Below are 21,939 nucleotides of genomic sequence, written 5' to 3'. Positions count from 1 at the left end.
CAACACTTTATTCAGTAGATTTTCTTTTTTTAACCCAAATTCTTGTGAAATGAGACTTTCAAGGTCAGAAATTCCAATTTTAAAAATATTAAACTAAGAAAATCCTTAAATGAAACTAATAAAAAATCATGAAATGTAGCATACAAATTGCCTTGTGAAGCATCATCACATTTCTCTAAAAATAATTCTATCTTATGGATTTGGGAAAAAAATCAAAGAGTAAACATTAAAAATTAGTTCTCAGCTGCAAACTGATTAGTGAGGGAAAATCAGTTCGAGTTAATATTGAGGATGAAAATGTTGATTATACCGTTGAGAAAACGAGTGCTTTGGCCCCTGGATCTCTAAGCTGTATTTTCATCAGAGTTCTGATCACAGCTTCCACTTTTGTAGAATGGCTGCCCTTTGAACACACACAAAAATTACACATTACTACTAAATAAAATCTAGTTAAGAATAGAAAGGAAAAGCAATATAAAATACTTTTTATTATCAAAGCTACAAATGCATCAAAACAAATTATCAGGTGTGTTTACTCTTTTCCATTTTGTGTTTGCTGGAAATGTTCTTTAGCTTTGAAATGTAGAAGTCATTAAATTTACACCCAGACATTTGAATGTAAAAGAATGTCAGAAAGTCATTCAGTGCTATGACCCTGAAGATAATATCTTTTAGTTAAGTAGTCAGGTTTTATAGTTACAAAATTTTGTTACATTAGATTAGCAGAAATGATATTTTAAAACACTCTTCATTTATTCTTCCTTTCTTCAGATATCATGTCATTAGAAATGTTAAGAATACAATGAATCAAAACTCCCAACTTAAGCAGTGAAGGATCCAACCAACGGAGAACGTTTTCTTGCAAGGGTATTACCAAAAACAATGACAGAGGTACAAATGATGCTCTCTTAGAATGAGACAGATTCATACAAAGCTAGACACTTAAAACTGTGGTTTTTTTTTTTTTTTTTTTTTTTGCATCTTCCATAACCATTTCTATCAGACGAGGATGAAAGTGAAAAAATGATTTTTAAAATGGAGAAATAAGAAAGTGAGGAAAATAGTGCACGTATTTCTGCAGCCCTCAATGAGAAAGTTTTCCTTCTGAGGTACTCTCAGAGATGGTATGACAGAGAAATTAAGGTTATGAGATTTTGAATGAGACAAATTTAAGTTGAACTCATAGTTCTGCAACTCACTAGTTACAGTTTCTAACCCTTTGTTTCCTCATCTGTCAAACAGGGCTGAATGATAATTATATCTCTTTCCAAAGGTAGCTGTGATGATTAAATGAGCAAATGTATACAAAGTATTTAGCCTAACATCTGGTAAAGAGTAAACACTCAAGAACTTACTATCTTTCTGAGATATTAAATATGAGCACTATAATGACCTAGATTATACCACGAGGGCAGATTTAACCAAAAAGAAAGAAAAATATTTCCACAGCAGCATAACCCTCTCCCTCAATCCTCTCAACACACTTTTACATGAAGACACATTCAAAGGTAAAAATACAAACAAAACAAGAAAGAAAGCTATACTAATTTTAAGTCAGCAAGATAGAATAATAGAAAAAGTTTTAAAATCCTCATGCTAAAATCATGATTCTACACTTATTTTCTCTGGATACGCAGACTTTCAAGTATACTTGCAAGATTAGAAATGTACTACAAAGAACCTATTTCAGTCTAATAATTATCTCAAATAAGAGCGAAGAGAAAATAGGAAATTAGTGTAAAGGTGATCATTTCAGAATTTAGACAAAAACATCCATGTTCCTTGCAAGTGCTTACTTTCAAAAATATTTCAAGTGAAATACCAGGATAACTATGAATCCTTCCACCAATTAATGTTTCTTACTAAAAGTTCAAAAAAAAAAAAAGTACAATAATTTTTTTATAACCAACATTCCTAGCACTGTAGTGCTATCTCTATGGAGGAAAAGAACAGAGCATTCACTTTTATCAATGACTGGCCAGTTCAGTGGTAGCGCTCAATGATCCCTTCCAAATGCTACAGTTCTGAACCATTTCGTCCTAGTCTAGTTACTTCCTACTTTCCTAGCAGAAAATGTTAGGTTACAAAACAAGTCTTGAAAACAAATTCAGACTGAAATTACGTCAAGTATCTTCTCTGACAATCGAATGAAACTAGAAATCCACAATAGGAGGAATTTTGGAAAAATAAAAATGTAGAAATTAAATAACATGCTCTTGAACATTCAATGGATCAATGAAGCAATTAAAAGGAAAAATTAAAAATATCTTGAGACAAATGAAAATGGAAATACAACATAATAAAAGGTATGGGAATTCAGCAAAAGCAGTTCTAATAATGAAGCTTATAGAAATAAACAACTACATAAAAAAAGAGAAATGTTCCAAATAAACAACTTAATGTTGCACCACAAGGAACTGGAAAAAGAAGAGCAAAGTAAGCCGAAAGTCAGCAGAAGGAAGGATATAATAAAAATCAGAGCAGAAATAAATGAAACAGAGAACGGAAAAAAAAATACAGAAAAGACTAATGAAATTCTTAGTTGGTTATTTGAAAACATAAACACAATGAACAACCCTTCAGGCACACTAAGAAAAAATAAGAGTGAAATTAAAAAAATTATAAATGAAAGAAGAGACATTAAAACTGATACCACAGAAATACAGAAAATCATAAGAGGCTTAGGAAAAACTATATGCCAACAAATCAGGAAATCTACAAGAAATGGATAAATTCCCAGAAACATACAATCTACCAAGACTGAATCACAAAGAAATAGAAAATCTGAATAGACCAGTATGTAGTAAGGAGATTGAGTTGGTAATAAAAAGTCTCCCATCAAAGAAAAGCATAGGAACTAGTGGTTTCACTGGTAAAGTTGAACAATCATTTAAAGAAGAACTAATACCAATCTTTCTTGAACTTTTCTAAAAAACTGAAGAGAGAATATTCTTAATTCATTTTACAAGACCAGAAGTACTCTGATATCAAAGTCAGACAAGAATACTATAAGAAAATTACAGACCAGAATCTCTGATGAAAACATGCAAAAATCCTCAACAAAATACTAGGAAGCCAAATCCCACAACACATTAGAAGGGAGCACTCAACATGATCAACAGGGATTCATCTCTGGCATGCAAGGATGGTTTAACATATGCAAAACAATAAATGAGATACACCACAGAATAAAGGAAAAAAATGATCATCTCAGTATTTGCAGAAAAAATATCTGATAAAATTCAACATACTTTAATAAACTCTCAACAACTTACGTATAGAAGGAACGTACCTCAAAACAATAAAGGCCATAAATGACAAGCCTACCAGCCAGCAACATACTCAGTGGTGAAAAGCTGAAAGCTTTTCCTCTAAGATCAGCAAAACACAAATGCCCACTCTTGCCACTGCTAATCAACATAGTATCGGAAGTCTTAGCTAGAGTAATTAGGCAAGGAAAATAAATAAAAGGCATTCAAATTTCAAAGAAGGAAGTTAAACTGTTTGCAGATGACATGATCTTATATATACAAATTTCTAAAGATTCCACCAAAAACCTGTTAAAAGAAATGAATTTAGTAAAGTTTCAGGATACAAAAGAAACTCAAAAATCAGTATCATTTCTATAACTAACAATGAATGATCCAAAAAGGACATCAATAAAAAATTCCCATTTATAATACCGTAAAAAAAAAAAAAAAAAGTTTAGGAGTAAATTTAATCAAGGTGAGAGATTTGTACACTGAAAACTATGAAACATTGAAACAATAAAAAAATTAAGAGAACACAAATAAATGGAAAGACATATGTTCATGAACTGAAATAATTAATACTGTTACATAAATATTAATACAATCTATAGATTCAATGCAATCCCTATTAAAATTCCAATGACATTTTTCATGGAAATAGTGCTATGATTTGAGTTTGTCCTCAGCGATATTCATGCTGAAATTTGATACCCAGCATGGAGGTGTTGGGAAGTCGGGCCTAGTGGCAGGTGTTTTGAGTCATGGGGGTGGATCCTTCATGAATGACTTGGTGCCATTCTCTTGGTAGTGACTAAATTCTTTCTTGTGCAAGAAGAATTAGCTCCTGTGAGGGTGGGCTGTTATAATGTAAGTTTCCTCCTCCTGTTTGTTGCTCTCTCTTTGTACCCGTCTGCTATCCCTGTAACTTACGCCGTGTTATCATGTAACAAGGAAGCCCTCACCAGAAGGGCAATCTCCTTCAACTTCCCTGCCTACAGAAAAAGGAGTACACTTTCTCTTTTCTTTTCTTCTTTTTCTTTTTGAGACAGGGTCTTGTGCTGTCACCCTGGTTGGAGTGCAGTGGTATAATTACAGCTCACTGCAACCCTGAACTCCTGTGCTCAAGTGATCCTCCCACCTCAGTCTCCTGGGTAGCTGGGACTACAGGTGTGCACCACCATGCCTGGCTAATTTGAAATTTTTGTTTTCATAGAGATAGAGTCTTATTATGTTGCCCAGGCTGGTCTTGAACTCCTGGCCTCGAGTGATCTTCCTGCCTCGGCCTCCCAAGGCACTGAGATTATAGGCATGAGTCACCATATCTGGCCATAACTCCTTTTCTTTATAAATTACCCAGTCTCAAATATTCTGCTATGGCAACATAAAACAGACAAAGATAAATAGAAAAAAACAATTCTAAAATTCATATGGAACCATGAAAGACCTTGGATAACAAAAGCAATCTTGAGCAAAAAGCTAGAGATATCACATTCCCTGATTCTAAAACACATTATAAAACTATAGTAATAAAAACAGTATGCTACTGAAATAAAAACAGACATACAGACCAATGGAACAGGAGAGACAGCCCAGAAATAAACCCACACATACACAGTCAACCAATCTTTAACAAACATAAGAAGATCACACAATGGGGAAAACACAGTCTCTTCAATAAACTGTGCTGAAAAAACCAGTTATCCACATGCAGAAGAATAAAACTGGACCCTTATCTCACCCCATATATAAAAATCAACTCAAAATGGATTAAAGACTTAAATGTAAGACCCAAAACTACAAACTACTTGACAATGATCTTGGTAAAGCCTTTTTGGATACGACCCAAAAAACACAAGCAAGAAAAGCAAAAAGATAAATAGGATTGCATTAAAGTAACAATCTTCTGCACAGCAGAGGAAATAATTAACAAAGGCAATCTACAGCAAAGGAGAAAATATCTGCAAACCACACATGTGATAAGGAGTTATTATCCAAAATATATGAGAAACTCAAAAAACTCAAGAGCAAGAAAACAACCTGAGTAAAAAATCGGCAAAGGACCTGAAAAGATATTACTCAAAAGAAGACATACAAATAGGTAACAGGTATAGGAAAAGGTGCTCAACAACACTAATCATCAGGGAAATACAAATTAAAACCACACCGAGATACACACCTCATTCCTGTTAGAACGACAATTATAAAAAACACAAGAGATAAGCATTGGTGAGAAGGTGGAGAAAAAGGAAACCCCTGTACACTACTGGTACGAATACAAATTAGTAGGGCCATTTTGGAAAACAGTAAAGAGGTTTCTCAATACATTAAAAATAGAACTATCACATGATCCAGCAATTCTATTTCTGGGTATATATGCAGGGGAAATTAAATCAGCATGTGGAAGAGATATCTGCATTCTCCAGTTAATTTCAGCATTATTCACAGTAGCAAAGACATGGAATCAATGTAAGTGTCCATCCACTGATGAATAAATTTTAAAACAGGGTATATATACACAATGGAATATGTTTTTACCCAAAAGTAAATCAATCCTGTCTGGTGAGATAACACCTATGTACCTGAAAGACACTATGCTAACTGAAATAAACCAGGCACAGAAATGACAGATACTGCATGATCTCACTTACATGTGGTATCTAAAACATTGAACTCACAGAAGCAGAGAGCACAACGGTGGTTACCAGAGGCTGGAGTTTGTTGGGGAAGGGAGTGGGTTAAACGGTACAAAGTTTTAGTTAGACAGAAGGAACAGATCTAAAGATCTACTGTACAGCATGATGACTATAGTACACAATAATGTATTGTTTACAGCTGTCCCTTGGTATCCATGGGGAGTTCTAGGATTCCCACTGGATATCAAGATCTGCAGATGCTAAGTGCTTTACATAAAATGGCAGTGTTTACATAATAGCCTACACACATCCTTCTGTATACTTTAAAATCATCTCCGTATTACTTACAATACTTAATACAATGTAACTCTTATGTAAATAATTATAGTGTCTTTTAAAAATTTGTTTTTTAAATATGTTGTATCGTGATTTTTTATTGTTGCTGGGTTTTTCTTGAGTATTTTTTATCTGCGGTTAACTGAAACTGCTGATGCAGAGTCTGCAAATATGGGAGGCCAACTGTACTTGAAAACTGCTAAGAAGGCAGATTTTAAATGTTCTTACCACAAAAATTGGTTAAGTATGTGAAGTGATGGATATGTTAATTAGTTTGATTCAATCCTTCCATAATATCTACATATATTAAAACATGTTGTATACTACCACAAATATATACAATTTTTCACTCGGAGTTAACAAAGAACTATATGAGGAACTGGATGAAAAAACACACTCCCTTGTCTCCAAATACATAATAGTCTAACGCGTGTTACAGAATATGGAGAAAAACATATAATAATGGTTTATCTGTTGGTTTGGCAATTGAAATGAATGCTTTATACTGCCTCAATGAGCACTACACACATTCTACTGCTCTTTCTCATGTTTCTTCTATCTTAAATATGTAAATAAACTTGGGTTCAAATCTGCCAGCTTCTGAGAAGACTACTCAATGCGGTTACTGCTACAGAAAGTAAATATTCACATTGCTAAAAAAAAGTAAGATTAACACAGGAAAAAGGGAATGGGTTACATACAGGCAAGGTTGCTTGCAAAAAAGCAAAAAAGTAACAAAAGGAAATGTGGATACCAATCTATTCCTGTATAAGCTGTTAACACAGTATGAACATTCTCAAGACAGGTAAACTGGTAGCCTCAGGCACACTCAGTATTTAGCTACAGCAGTAAACAGATGCAAAGTTAAGCTTTGCTTATGCATTAGGGATGCATACTATGTTATGCATTAGGGAATGTCATGCATTAGGGAAGAGTGTACATGGGAAGAGAAATCCCACAAACCTGCTAGATAATCTCTTAATATATTAGGCTGATAAAGCTGTACTTAACTATAAGCACCTCTGTCCTCTTCTGACATTATTGTCCCTTTCCTTACTCCCATCCTTTCTTCTTAGTCTCTTCAGCACACACACATACCTCCTAATCCTAACTTTGTGCTTAATGTTTGGTTTTCCTTCATGTTTCCGAAACATTAATGACCAAGGCCCAGTTCTGGAGTAAGGACACAGCTTCTCTCCTGTACCCTCACTGACTGTATCTTTGTCATTCTTCTCTCCAAGGCACTAATTCTCTCTAAGGTCAACTAGAAAACTGGGATGGGAGACATACAAAGTGTTCCCAGTCAGCTCAAGGCTGTTATCTCTCCTGGTTTTCTACTCAAGACACAAAGTCAGCAGCCAGGAGAACTAAAATGTTTAAAAATAAAGAAGTGAAGTAAAGTGAAGTCTTTCACTTTCTGGAAAATAAAGTGCAAAGTTAAAGCTCCAGAATTTGGGGCAGGAAGTCAACACACTGAAAAAACAGTAGAGACGCAATAGCACCAAAGGCCAATAAAGAATCTTTCCAATGAAGTTTGGCCTGGAAGTCACTTAGTAACACAACTCAAGATCAGAAATGTCATGCGGCTTCTTATCTGCTCTAACAGGTGCTACTAACTTGTTTTTATCAGAGTTAAGTCTCATTGGAATAAGGTGTTCTATAGTTGCAGCCTCCTGTTGTAAAATGTGGAGAACGTAACCTTTGAATTACAAGTTGTTAAATGTGTTAAAATGACAGAAAATTCAGTTTTGTTTCTTTGCCGTATGTTCAGTAGACTGAAAAAATTCTTCTAATAAAGTAATCAAGTAGCATCTGATCTAGATTTTAATCCTCTCCCCTCCAGAATGAGATGAACTATTTTACTGATGCAATTTCAAAGGGATGAAGTGCTTTTCATGCACTGAAGACTTATTATTGGGGAAAAAAGAGGGTGCAACATTAATAGTGAAAATCTGAGTACTGGTGTAGAAAGATACACTGTAGCTTAGCTTTACTCTATTTCGATTCATGTCCATAACCTATCTACTGAGATTCCTTACTTAAGGGAGAAAGGAAAGGAATGAGAACACATATGAGAGTTCTCTGCTGCAGCAGCAAAGGGCTACTTGCACTTGATTTACACATATAAAAGAAAAATAACGCTCAGTGACTAGGAAGGTATTGTTGCTTTGTATTTCGCTTCAATGACTCTATAAGAAAAGTGAATACTGGAGCACTATCTGAAACAGGGCTTGGCAATCCATCACCCTGAATCAAGAGCTTGTCACTCAATATATCCCTTTGTCACCAATCTAGTTCTTCCTTTTCCTTTGCCATTTTCTATTTTTTCTATTTACCTCATCTGCCCACATCTTTCTGCCACCTCTTTTTCTGTGCAGGAACTGTGGATTCCCATGGTCATGCTTAGCTCCACTTGTAAAATTAAGAGCTAAAGTCACTGCTGACTCCTCAAGAATATCAGAGTAAAGTCAATGCAATGAAGATGATGAATACACTCAGTCTTATTTTATTTATTTATTTATTTTTTGAGACGGAGTCTCGCTCTGTCGCCCAGACTGGAGTGCAGTGGCCGGATCTCAGCTCACTGCAAGCTCCGCCTCCCGGGTTCACGCCATTTTCCTGCCTCAGCCTCCCGAGTAGCTGGGACTACAGGCGCCCGCCACCACGCCCGGCTAGTTTTTTGTATTTTTTTAGTAGAGACGGGGTTTCACCGTGTTAGCCAGGATGGTCTCGATCTCCTGACCTCGTGATATGCCCGTCTCAGTCTCCCAAAGTGCTGGCATTACAGGCTGGAACCACTGCATCTGGCCCAGGCTTATTTTTTTAATCAAACAAAAGAGAGAACATTCTTGTTTGGAGACTACTTTATGTCAACAAGCAGGCTGTATCTTTAGAGATTTTATATATATTAATTAATATATGTATTCATACATATGAAATACACACAAATATATAGGAAAAACTTCCAAAAAAGTTTCCTATTGAGAGGACTGTTAGTTAAGTTATTTCCTATTTTGGTATTGTCTGACTTCTGTTACTTTTATTCTGGACTTTTCTTTTTGAAATAGAGCTAACTCCTTCAATGTGTGTGTGTTGTCCATAGTAGGTTCAGCTGAGTTAAGATCAGTTAACATTGTTTTATTTCTGTCTGCACCTGTTGACCATGCTAAAAACCTATACTGGTGGCCACAGATACAATTGAGTGCAGTTATGAAGCTTGTATGATTGGTGCTACAAAGGGGAAATACTTTTCAAGCACATGCGTAGGGCAGGTACTGGGTTCTTCAAGCATTCACATGATATTTGAATAAAGCTCAATGGAAATTATGTCTAGGCTATGGAAAATCTTACAAGTGTATTAGGCCACAAAAATATTATCCTGTTATTTTAAACATTTTGCATAATTATTTCAAAGATGTAAGTTAGCAATGGAAAAAAAGTTAAGAATTTTATTTGGATACAAAGGCTCTTAGGGTTACCAGGTATAGACTATTCAATTGTTATCCATCCATGCATTCAAATACTTACTGAGTGTCTATTATATGCCAGGTATTGTTCCAAATGCCTCATATAAAATAGTAAATAAAACAACATCCCTACCTCATGAAAAGTCCTCTACCTTTTAATGGAGTTTACACTCTACAAATGATGTTTTCATAAAGATAATTTCATAAAGATAACTTTTAGTTTATATCTTAGAAGTCTCTACTGTGTGTTCAATTTATTGAAAGCTATAGATAACTTTAACATGAGGCTAACAGTTCAGAATTACAAGTATTAACTTGGCCAGTGAACAGAAAGAGAAATGGTATTTCTTTTTTGTAATTATATTTAGTCATAACATATTTTAACAAAAAATATACAACTGCATTCCAAATTTACCAGTTAATGTTCATGTTATATAAAACTTGTCTTATATAAGAATATTTAGATAAATATATTTAAATATAATCACTTCTGGATTATATTTACCAAATTATTTTATTCCTATTTTAAACTCAGTCAGAATTTCATAATCCGTTTTTTTCCACTCAGATGTTTATTTTAATTATATTTTAAAAGTGTGAGACAGATGTCACAAATGATCTTTAAATTAACTGAACAAAAATTCAAATTAAAAAAGAACAGAACAGGATTCCACATGTAGAATTCTACACATAGTATGGCCAGGCTTCTCTGTGAGTTGGAATGTAGAGATACAGTTTTTTTTCTACAAACAGGCCATATAAGATATCTCTATTATTAAGATATTTGCTTGCTAAAAATGCAGATTTCTGGACCACATCTCAGGTCTAATGAGTCAAAGTTTATGGAGGTAGAGAATGAACAAAAATATTTATTTTAAAAAGCAAGCCAGTTGATGGTCAGATACTTAAAAGTTTGACAAGAGAAGCAATTGTGTAGTATGTGGTGGGTGGAGAGGGTGCTGTATTGCTGTCACTGTATCTACATAGTGGTTATGTCTATTTTCTCCCGGACAGAAATTTCTTATTATTTAAGACTCTTGTTCATTATAGGGTCAGGGTTTCCACTGGCAAAACGCTTTGTATGAAACCTAGCCAAACATAGGACACAGGGAACAAGACACATGGGCCATATGTTCTGCCAGGAGGCCCACTTCACCATCCAAAATGCCTAGCAGTTGTCAGAACTTGCAAGGGGAATTTTGTTTACTTTGTGAGATGCCCACTAGGTTCCAAAGGTCATTTAGGAATACTGTCACACTGTTGCTGGGGAAGAAATGGTCTTCAACTTAAGTGTATCCACCAAACAGGACATTTGTGATCCTAGTATTCATTTTGTATCTATGGTCAATCAACAGCATTCCTTACATTGTAAAATCTCTTCTTTCCAAGAAATACTATTTAAAAATGTCTACTACTAATAAATAGTAGTTTTATGTTTTCCAAATATCTTTTATCCACAAAACAGCTATATGATTAAGCATTATGCATGATATATGGTTTGCTATGTCTGAGAATCTTGACATAAATACAGTGAAATAACCATTTCAGAAATAAATTTCATATTTCAGAAAATATAAACATTTCAATTAAATAAAAATTACTTCTCAGTATTGTTTGTTAAAGCTCAGGGATTTAAATAGTTTAGAAATAATTAGAACCAGTAGTTCTAAAATTTGAAAATAATGCCTTAATTATTTACACACAGCCATCTTTATTTACATACAAATCCAAAATAGGCAATATGACCTTTTATGTGGAAGTTTCAAAGAGTCACAAGAGAGGGGTGAATTCTCAGAATATAATAAGCAGATGTTTCAAGGAGGACATGACAGACAGCAGGGCAGAAATGTGACAGAAGTCAGAAGAAGAGACAGGAAGCACAAGGCAAATGTGGCAGACACAAATGGTAACAGAAACAGCAGCGAAGAGCCAACCTAAACATGGCATGAAGCAATGTGAGGACGTCGAGGAGGGATAAAACTTGCCCGCACAATGATACAATATTCAGTCTTATGTTCAACAAAAGAAAATGTAATTACATGTGCATCTTTTTATCAAAGGGAAATTATCTTTAGTAAATTCTATAATCTTAATTTTTTTTAAAGATGCTTCAGTTAATTCACATGTTCATCAATACCCATGAAAGACAGCAAGAAGTGAGAGCACAATAAACAGTATTTATACACTGATATCCCTGCTCTAACAGCACGGCACATGTAACTGTGCCAGTCTCTATCCTGAGTGTCTAGGAAAGTTGCCATAAAATGAACAGGTGTTTGGATTTGATGGGCTCAATGACTCAGTTTCATAGAGGTTGTGCTGTTTACTGGTAGCTAGAGCAATCACTTCTTTAACCTCTCTGCACAAAACCTGACACAGCAGTTCTTTCTTATGCCAGTTCCTTGTACTGTGATGCATGCTTTTACCTAAGGGTGAGCCATCTCTTCTTAGCCACAAAGGCCATCTGTGGCCCTTGAGATGCTGTGGCCAGAGGAAGAGAATGAAGAGAAAAAAGGAAGGGCTAAGAAAGACTATCTTTATGGGAAGGAAAGGAGAAACTATAGGAGTGGGAAGAAAGGCGGAGAGAGGGACTGGGAAGGAGCGTAGCTCTCAGTGTTGCAGGCAGGATAAAGAGTAACTGTCAAATGCCTCAGGGCTGCACCGTAAGTCACCTACTTCTTCATTCAGTAACTCTTAGGCATTTGCTTTAAAAATACAGTCCTCCCTCAGTATCTGTGAGGGACTGACTGCTTCCAAAACCCCTGTGGATATCAAAATCCCAGGATGCTCAAGGCCCTTGTATAAAATAATGTCGTACTTACATATAACATACACACATCCTCCTGTATACTTTAAATCATCTCCAGATTACCTCATGTAATCCCTACACATCATTTCATTTGCGTGGATTCAACGTAAACTCAGCATGCTGCAAATTCAAGTTCTCCTCTTTAGAACTTCATGGAATTTTTCCTTTTCTAAATATTTTTGATCTATGGTTGGCTATATCCACAGACACACAGGGCTGACTGTAAAATGTATTCAGGGGATTCACCGACGGGGAACAGGACTAGATGATCCTTAGGTCATGATGCTCTCATGACGTATCCTTGCCTATTCTGTTCCTCCCATACTGTCCTGCACTTCCTTCCTGTTTGTTCACCCTCTCACTTTTCTTCTTTCACTGCTGGACCTTTCGCTGGCGCCCCCTGGAACTTGTATATCATGAAACAAATTGTTTCATATTTTCTACCTCTTGTAGAAATATTGCTTTTCACTTCCCTGCTCTAATTAGAACCTGGCTATCCTCTAAACATACTGGTCTCTCAGCAGCCCTTTTGAAAGAAGGATTTGAGTGTTACATTTGACTGCTGGTACGCAAACGCAGGCTTCAGAGCATTAGTTCTCATTGGTATAACAACTTCCATTTTTTGAGCCTCCTGAAGCCCAGTTATCCCAACTGTACTCTTTGCTATAATTTACTGAACCCTATCCTACATTCACTAAGAACTTTGGTGCCTAATTTACTCTATACCTCAACTCTAGATATTACATACCATCTGTCTGGACAACTCATCCAAAATTCAGGTCTCACTTTAATCTTCTAGCATCTTTTCTTCTCCACCTCACTTGAGTTACCTAACTTCTACAGTCACATCTGGCAGACCTGTCCTCTCTGGAATGACTATGATTTCCCATTCTCAGATAAGAACATTTATGTTTATATCTTTTGTGCTCAATAGATATTTGACTTCAAAGAAACCTCTACTTTCTATACATCAACATTCTCCTTTTCAAGAAACTTGTATTACAAATTATCCTTTCTCCTATATCTTCAGTCTATCCTTTTTTTTCACGGGAGATTAAACACGCTCAAGAATCTTTTGTCTTAAACAAAACAACCAAAAAAAAGTGATGTCTTTCTGTACTCATATCTTCTGGTTACAATTCTGCTTCTATTTCACAGTTAAATTTATGAAATAGTTGGGCATTTTTTGTACTTGTTGACTTCCTGCTCATCCCTCAATCCCTCCCCATCTGCTTTCTGCCTCTACATTTTTGTTAAAAGAGCTCCTTCTAAAGTCATCAGTGACCTCATTAGACAAACTAGTCCACACTGTAGTTGATCCACCTTCAGAACTACCGCCTCCTTACCGAAGCAGAGCTTCCCTGTGGCCTTTGTTGCCAGCATACCCCACTGGATTGCCTGTCCCTGGTTACTCCTTCTCATTTTCCAGCCCTCCCAACTTGATTCAATCTTTTAAAATTAAGGACTTCATAGGATGCGATCTGAAGTAAACTTTTCTGTTAGTGACTCTGAATTTTGTATCTCCAGCTCCACATATCAACACTTTCCTGGATAGTTCTACTTGGATGTCTTAGGCACCTTAAATATGGTATGTCTAAATGTATCTTCTTCCAAATGCCTTATATCACCCACCTGCTTATTCACATCAGAAACCAGGGGTGATCTACGAAATCTCCTTCACTAATGCTGCCAACATTCTCTTACTATCTTTACTTTAAACACGTCTAGAATATACGCACGTCTCTCCATTTCTACTGCCATCACCCAAATCATTGGCTGCCATCCGCCAAATCATCTGCTCCATTGGCCTATATGTCTGTTTTGGTACCAGTACCATTCTGTTTTGGTTACTGTAGTCTTGTAGTACAGTTTGAAATCAGGTAGTGTGATGCCTCCAGCTTTGTTCTTTTGTAGTGCTTATCACAATTATAACATATTAATTATTTGTTAACATCTGTGCTTCTTGCCCTAATTAAAACTCCTTCACCAATCTCCACAAGAGTAGTAACCATATCTGTTTTATTTATGTGTATGCTGCGTCTATGAGGCCTAGCACACCGCGTGTGTGCTAGTGTGTGTCCAATATATATGTGTGGAATGAATGGATGAAAGCTTATTCTAACTGGGATTCTGCTTATCCCAATAGACTAAAGAGCAGTATGACTGATATTTTCAGGTTTTACTCAAATAACAGTGAAAAAGAGCAATTAAAAGTTCTTTAATGCAACTACAGTTTTCTTGGGAGAAGGGTACCCTAATAACTGCCTAACTACTGGTAGTGAATTTCAACTTATAGCTGATTCTGCTTACAAAACACATTACTTAAAAGTGAAAAGAGAGTATCAAAAACTCAGAAGAAGGAATAAAGAATACTTCATCTTGCTTAAGAGTCAACCCCACCATTCTCTAATTCTCATTCTCTAATTATTCCTTAAAGCCTATATTTGCTACTACATTTAGATACTGATGTGTCTTTTGTTTAAGTCTGGTTAGAAAAAAAATATTAAAAAAGCATATTTAAGGAAAAGAAAGAACAAAATAGTCTTGACTTTTTATTAAATACCATAAAAGCAGTAAATCCAATTACAGATCTCGTCTGGATATCAAATTATAGTAATTTTCTTAAAATTCTGAATGAAACATGGAAAAAAATTAGGAAAATAAAGCCAAAATTTGGCTTTACCCTGAAATAGCAATCCATGCTGTTTAAAAAGCACATTACATCTATCTTGTAGTTGTTTTCATTAGCCAATTTATTTTATCCTTCTGTTTAGACACATCCTTTTTTCCTTAGATCCAGGGCTGAGTAAAAGAATGAGGAAAACTCTTACTTTAAATAAATCTCTAATGTAACCAGACCTCTATCTACTTGTGGTGGATAGTAATATTATAGAGGATGATAGGAAACTGGAATTTTAGCTGTTACATTTTAGCTACAGTGTACATGACTATCGCTATTATGTTTGAATAAGCGTTCTGTGTTCCTCCCACAATAAAAAATTAGATGGTTAAGCTGACGCTTTCAGGCAGTATATCTATGGACAACAGTGGCATCTACCTATTCACTGTCATGCTTGTTCTGATGTTCATGCTTTCTTAATCAGATACTGCTTCCTATATTATATTGCCTTACCTATGCTTCTACGTGTTCCTGACCTACTTTACCTTCACAGGGATGTCCTCCTCCTGGTTTGCTTTCTCTGAGGTGAAGACATATGAGATTTCTTTGTGAGATGTGGTCTGGCGGCAGATTGCACACTTAATGGAGCTTCTGTGAGATCCCACGCTGTATTGTTCAATAATTATAGAAATGCATTCATTACAGAAACAGTGACCACAGGTCAGTACTGCCCACTAAAAAGAAAACAGAACAAGCCTTAGTGCTATCAAAGATGCCTTACAACTTAGAAGTATATCAAAAGGAGAAGAGAATCACAATTTTTCTTCCCAAAGATTTTATGACATTAATATTCTTTGTCATAAAGCCAAGTTGTGCCTTTAATTTTTTATTCCAAAGTAAGCTTTCATAATCTTCAGTTGTGTTCATCCTAAAAGTGAGCATGATAGTCACTGTAGAAAGGTGGTGTTCTCATTTCTGTATTTGGGAAGAACGTAAATCAGTCCTTCAGCACTCTAACAACAGATATAACAGAGGGACTCAGAATATTAATTTGGAGATAATATCATACTCGACATATTCTATTTAGTTTAAAAAATAGATTTATATTTTCACAATTAAAGCACTTATATAGAAAATAATTATGGGTTAGTTAGTATCTCACATTTATTTTGAAAGTGGTTCTGGTTATTTTTTTAAAAATACAACCAAAAAGAAATTATTATTATTTTTTAGACAGTCTCGGTCTGTCACCCAGGCTGGAGTGCAAATGACGCAGTCTTGGCTCACTGCAACCTTGCAACCTCCACCTCCAGGGTTCAAGCGATTTTCCTCCCTCAGCCTCCCGAGTAGCTGGGATTACAAGTGCTCGCTGCCACGACTGGCTAATTTTTGTATTTTTAGTAGACAGGGGTTTCACCACGTTGACCAGACTGGTCTTGAACTCCTGACCCCGTGATCCACCTGTCTTGGCATGGGATTACAGGTGTGAGCCACCACACTTGGCCAAAAAGAAATTTTTAAGAAACCCCTTGTCCTATCTGGGAAAAATAAAATAATCCTCTCTGAATCTTTGTAACATACCATGGAGACTTTTGCCCTCTTTGGCAATGAGAGATGTAAAAGAGCAATAGATTTAGTCTAGGTGTAAGTTCTAAAAGCTATGGCATCTTAGAAATGTAGATTTAACTTTTTTTATCTGGTAAAAACAATAAGAAAAACTGACTGTCTTTTGAGTGACAAAACTTTTAAATACTTAAGCTAACTTTTTTTTTTTTTTAGGATTTGCACATGTATGGAAAGAAAGTATGAGGCTGGCCCACTTGAGGTTCTTTGCTGAATCAACTAAGATGCTCTTAGGAAAAGAATTCACATTGAAAGAAGAGAAAATTGAGGTATATAAGCTTGGTTTTAAAACCACTATTTTGCCTATTATCAGCTAATACTATTCCTACTGTTCTCTAGCTGCACCTCTGCCAGAGTCCATAGGAGTTAAGACTAATGAAACCGAAGAGCTGTTTTACTAGCATTTTTGTATGACACAGAGCAGCACTATATCATACTTTATGTACCTCTAGCGCCACTGGGGTACTCTATTAGAAAGGAGTTTTGTGACTCAATGGAGCTCAAAATGGACCAACTAAATGTCAAGACAGGTCCACCTACATGTGCAATGGAGAAGAAGCAATGAGATACCTGGCACCTGAGCATTAGGAGTGACAGGAAGCTGACTGACCCAAACAGAAGAGACAAATGGCAATGCCTCCAGGGGCATCAGCTGGTATATATGAGTCATCTCTGATAGATTCTAATTTAATAGCTCTAAATTAGAAGAAGGGGAGAACTGGGGAGCCAAAAAGGAAAAAAATATACAGCTACTCTACATTGTGAGTATGAACAGGGCTTGAAAAGTAGTTTTGTTACTATTATTGAAATCCAATATGGTCTTCTAGGTTATGCTAGAATTAAATGAACTAATGTATATGAAAGAACTTTAAAAACTGAAAATGTTTAAGACAAAATGAAATAAAATGTCTGAGACAGTCTAGTTGCATAAATCTTATCAAAACTAAAAGCAAAAAAGACTACTTTATGTCATGATTTCTTCCATTTTTATCACAACTTTTATCACAGTTTCATCACTGACTTTTGTCAGAAGTCAGCATTTGTACACTACTATTTGCTCAGTTTCCAATGTAGCATCTTTCCTTTTAAGATGTATTACCACATATTCCTGTGATCTCACCTTCTCCACCAATCTTGGAAACTAAAAGGTACTTTCTTCTTGATTATTACTGGTCAGAATATGGAATGCATATATTTACCTTTCAACTCTCGGTTCCATAGAAAAAACCAGCCAAGAATATCTCTACTTCTTCAACAATAATAGGCTTATCTTTCAAATTTTCAAGGGCAAAGAATATTCTGATATAGATATACAGATTTATCATAGAAAGCAGAAACTTGTATTTTCATAAATTGCAGTTCTCCTAGAGGAGAATATGTTTATGAACATTATGTATACTAATATTCACAAAGAAATCTATTTAAGTGGTCTACCAAAATCACATCTAAATTTCCGTAGGGGAGATTAATTTGTACTCTAAAGTACAAGTATTACGAGATATTAATACTGGCAAGTAAGAACTATATTCTATACTAATGTAATACCTTAAGTAAATCTATGTGCGTTATATTACATTTCTGTATAATTACTGAATAACTATATTAACCTGACAAAGTCAAATTACCAGACACAACCTTGTGACTGGAAACAATGTTCGAAACTATGCATCTTTAATGAAAAAGATGGGGTCATTCTAGAAATATTTTTTCACTTCCCATTTCAGAAAAGCATTGCTCAAATATCTAACCCTAAGCATGTCACCTAACCTCTAGTGCTATCTTTAAGATGACGGTAATACTTGCCTTTCATAGAAACTGTGGTGGGAAAAACGAGAGAGAGCGAAAGAAAAATTTTATGTAGAAACCTTGGAAAACCATAAGGTATTTTATAAATGCATCTGATGTTTATTATAATTTTACCTGTTTTCCCAGCTGTCGAGCACAGATTGGACAAGGTTCTGGATTAATACCTCCTGATGTTTTGTCTTGAGACTATTCAAAAAAGAATTTAAAAATACATTAGTTACATTTTTACATATAAAATCTGATCCATGTTTTGTAACTCATTTATGGAAATGAATACCGGCAATTACAATTTACATAATCTAACAATGTAGATGACCCATCAATATATTACCTAACATTATTATTCCTGAGACTTACTTACAAATATCATTTATTCAAGGAGTGGAAAAAAAAAGAAAACAATTTTAAACATACAGATTGAATAACCCTAATCCAAAATCCGAAATCTGATGCTCCAAAATCCAAACTATTTGAGTGCTGACATGACAATCAAGGTAAACGCTCATCGGAGCATTTCAGGTAACAGATTTTCAGATAAGGCATCTAAACAAATTGAATCAATGAATTATTCTTTTCCTCTATTAATTATTGATTTTTATAAGTAAATCAATAATGTATGTATATATTTTACAGTTCCATAATGTTCATTTGATCTTACCATATAGAGTCCGTTTCGTTTTACTATGTTGTCCAGTTTTCCTTTTTACATATAATAAATCACCTACAAATTTAGTGACTTAAAACAAACATGTTTCCCATGATACTACAGGTGATTTGGGGATGGGCTGAGTTGGCTGGGGTTGGATGGTCTATGAAGGCCTCATGCTCATGTTTGGCAGTTGGTAGGCTATCTGTTCTGCAGGGAGGGCTGAGCTGAGGGTTCTGCTGCTCAAGAAGGTAAACTAGGCTTTTTCAGATAGTCTCACCGAGTTCCAAAGGGCAACAAGAATGGAAGGGTCATTGCTGTAGCACTTTGTAAATAATCTACTATAATTCACAATAGCTATTCTTTTCCAATATATCAATAAAGAGTTGACATTTATATAAACGGTGAGATTATAAATATTTTAGGCCTTGTGGGCCATATGATCTGTGTTGTAACTACTCAATTCTGCTACTGTGGCATGAATGCAGCCACAGACAATAGGTAAATGAATGAGTGTGGCTGTATTCCGATAAAACTTTACTTACGAAAAAAGGTAGTGGGATGAATTTTTCCCATGCATGATAATTTGCAGATCCTTAAGTTAAACAAGTTATAAATTTTCCTCTAAGCACTGTCATATATTTTTACTTTCACTCAGTTCAGAGCATTCTCTAACCTCCATTTTGACTTCTTCTTTGACCCATGGGTTATTCGGAAGTATCCTGTCAATTTCTAAACTTTTAGGGATTTATCTAGTTACTTTTCCATTACTGATTTCTGGTTTAAATTCCTCTTCAGTCAGAAAACATGCTCTCACATACTTTTAAGAGCTGCTTTTTGAATTAGCATAAGGTCTATTTTGATAAATGTTTCATGTACACCTAAAAAATATGCATTCTGAAGTTGTTGGGTGTAGTGGTCTGTGTCAATTGGGTCATATTTGTTCATTAGTGTTCAAACGATCAATAGCCTTATGGACTTTTTTGACCATTCCTCTGGAGCAATCTTATAATAGTTTACCTCTGCTTACCTCCTTCCTTTGTGCTACTGACAAATATTTTAGTTCTATATATGTTGTATAACCCATAAGACAGCATTGTTGCTTTTAAATAGTCAATATCCTTGCATATTTATCCACGTATTTAAGCTTTTGCTCTTCATTCCTTACTGTAATTGCATCCTTCAATCTGAAATAATTTTCCTTCAATCCAAAGAAGCTCCTTTAATACTTATTGTGATGTGGGTTTATTGGAGATGACTTCTTCCAGTTTATGTTTGTCTGAAAATATCTTCATTTCACTTTTTTTAAAAAAGGAAATTTTCATTAAGTATAGAACTTTAGTTTGGCTGTTTTTTTTCTTTTAGCAGTTTGAAGATGTTCCAATGTCAACTGGTTAAACTATGGAAACACTGAAACATCTCTAAAGGTGAAAAAAAAATATCTCTATGTAGTCACCAGTTTTATTAGTGCTCCTTTGTTAAGTATTAACTGTTTTATCTCTCAACTTTTTTTATTTCTATTTTTCATTATTTTTGGTTTCCAGCAGTTTGACTATGATGTACCTAAGGCAGTATTTTGTTGTCTTCTTTACTTATTCTGCTTAGTGTTTCTTAACTTCTTGAATCTTTAAGTCATTTCTCATACTTTTATCAGTTTTAGAAAATTCTCAGCCATTATCTCTTCAAGCTCCTGTCCTATTCTCTTCCTCTTGAACTTCAATTACAAGTATGCTAGATCTATGAAATTACAAGTATGCTAGATCAAATAACTGTGTCTCAAATCTCTTTTGCCCTATTTTGCTTTTTCTATCTATGCTACTTCAAATTGGGTATTTTCTATTGTACTGTACCTGAGTTCATGAATCCTGTTTTTTTCTGTGTCTGGTTTCCATTCAAAGAGTTTTTGATTTCAGATACTGTATTTTTACAGTTCTATAATGTCCATTTAATCCTACCGTGTAGACTCCAGTTCATTTTATCTATGTTGTCCAGTTTTCCTTTTCCTTTCCTTCATATACAGGTTGAGCATTCCAAATCCAAAAATCTGTAATCTAGAACACCCTAAAATCATAAACTTTTTGAGTGCTGATACAATACTCAAAGGAAATGCTCACTGGAGCATTTCAAGTTTTGGATTTGAGATGTTCAACCTACATAAAATTGTTGATAGATATTGTTAAAATGCTTTTAGGAAAAGCTTATATAAATTTATATTTCCATTGGTAATGCATAAAATGCATCCATTCCCTGCCCTTTTTCATCACTGGGGTGTGTAATCATTTAAAATATCTGTGCCTACTTATTGGCAGAAAATAGCACCCGTGTAATTTGATTTTTCCATCATTATAGGTTAAATGTTTTTTTCTTTTATTAATAGCCAAATGGATTTTCTTAGGTAGATTATTTATATCCTTAAAATTCTAGGTTTTAAAAAATATTTTAACATATAAACAATGACATACAAGATAACTCTTTTTATTTTGACTATTATATTTAAAGTATAGAAATCTTACATTTAAAAAACTTATGCCCAGGAATGTTGAGACATTTTTCCTTAGTGTTATCTTTTTTTTTTTTTTTTTTTTTTGAGATGGAGTCTCGCTCTGTCCCCTAGGCTGGAGTGCAATGGCGCGATCTCAACTCACTGCAACCTCTGCTTCCCAGGTTTAAGTGATTCTCCTGCCTCAGCCTCCCGAGTAGCTGGGATTACAGGTGTGTGCTACCATGCCAGTAATTTTTTGTATCTTT

General features: G+C 35.0%; 1 protein-coding gene across 6 annotated transcripts in view; it reads right to left on the bottom strand.

Annotated features, from left to right (window-relative positions):
• SHPRH (SNF2 histone linker PHD RING helicase) overlaps nucleotides 1–21,939 on the bottom strand; it is an 87,914-nt gene that overhangs the window by 9,985 nt on the left and 55,990 nt on the right. For 5 of the 6 annotated variants that reach the window (XM_033235146.1, XM_033235145.1, XM_033235148.1 and 2 more), the window contains exons 24-26: nucleotides 18,660–18,731; nucleotides 15,662–15,850; nucleotides 311–403 (exon numbers count right to left, since the gene is read on the bottom strand). In XM_033235146.1, the coding sequence (XP_033091037.1) occupies nucleotides 311–403; nucleotides 15,662–15,850; nucleotides 18,660–18,731 (354 nt within the window). The remainder of the gene's footprint in view (nucleotides 1–310; nucleotides 404–15,661; nucleotides 15,851–18,659; nucleotides 18,732–21,939) is intronic. The other variant, XR_004442920.1, reaches the window with a different exon arrangement.

Source organism: Trachypithecus francoisi, unplaced genomic scaffold (genome assembly GCF_009764315.1).
Source record: "Trachypithecus francoisi isolate TF-2019V2 unplaced genomic scaffold, Tfra_2.0 Lachesis_group15, whole genome shotgun sequence".
Taxonomy (NCBI): Eukaryota; Metazoa; Chordata; class Mammalia; order Primates; family Cercopithecidae; genus Trachypithecus; species Trachypithecus francoisi.
Note: the sequence above shows the minus strand (reverse complement) of the source record. Positions and strands in the feature narration are given on the sequence as shown.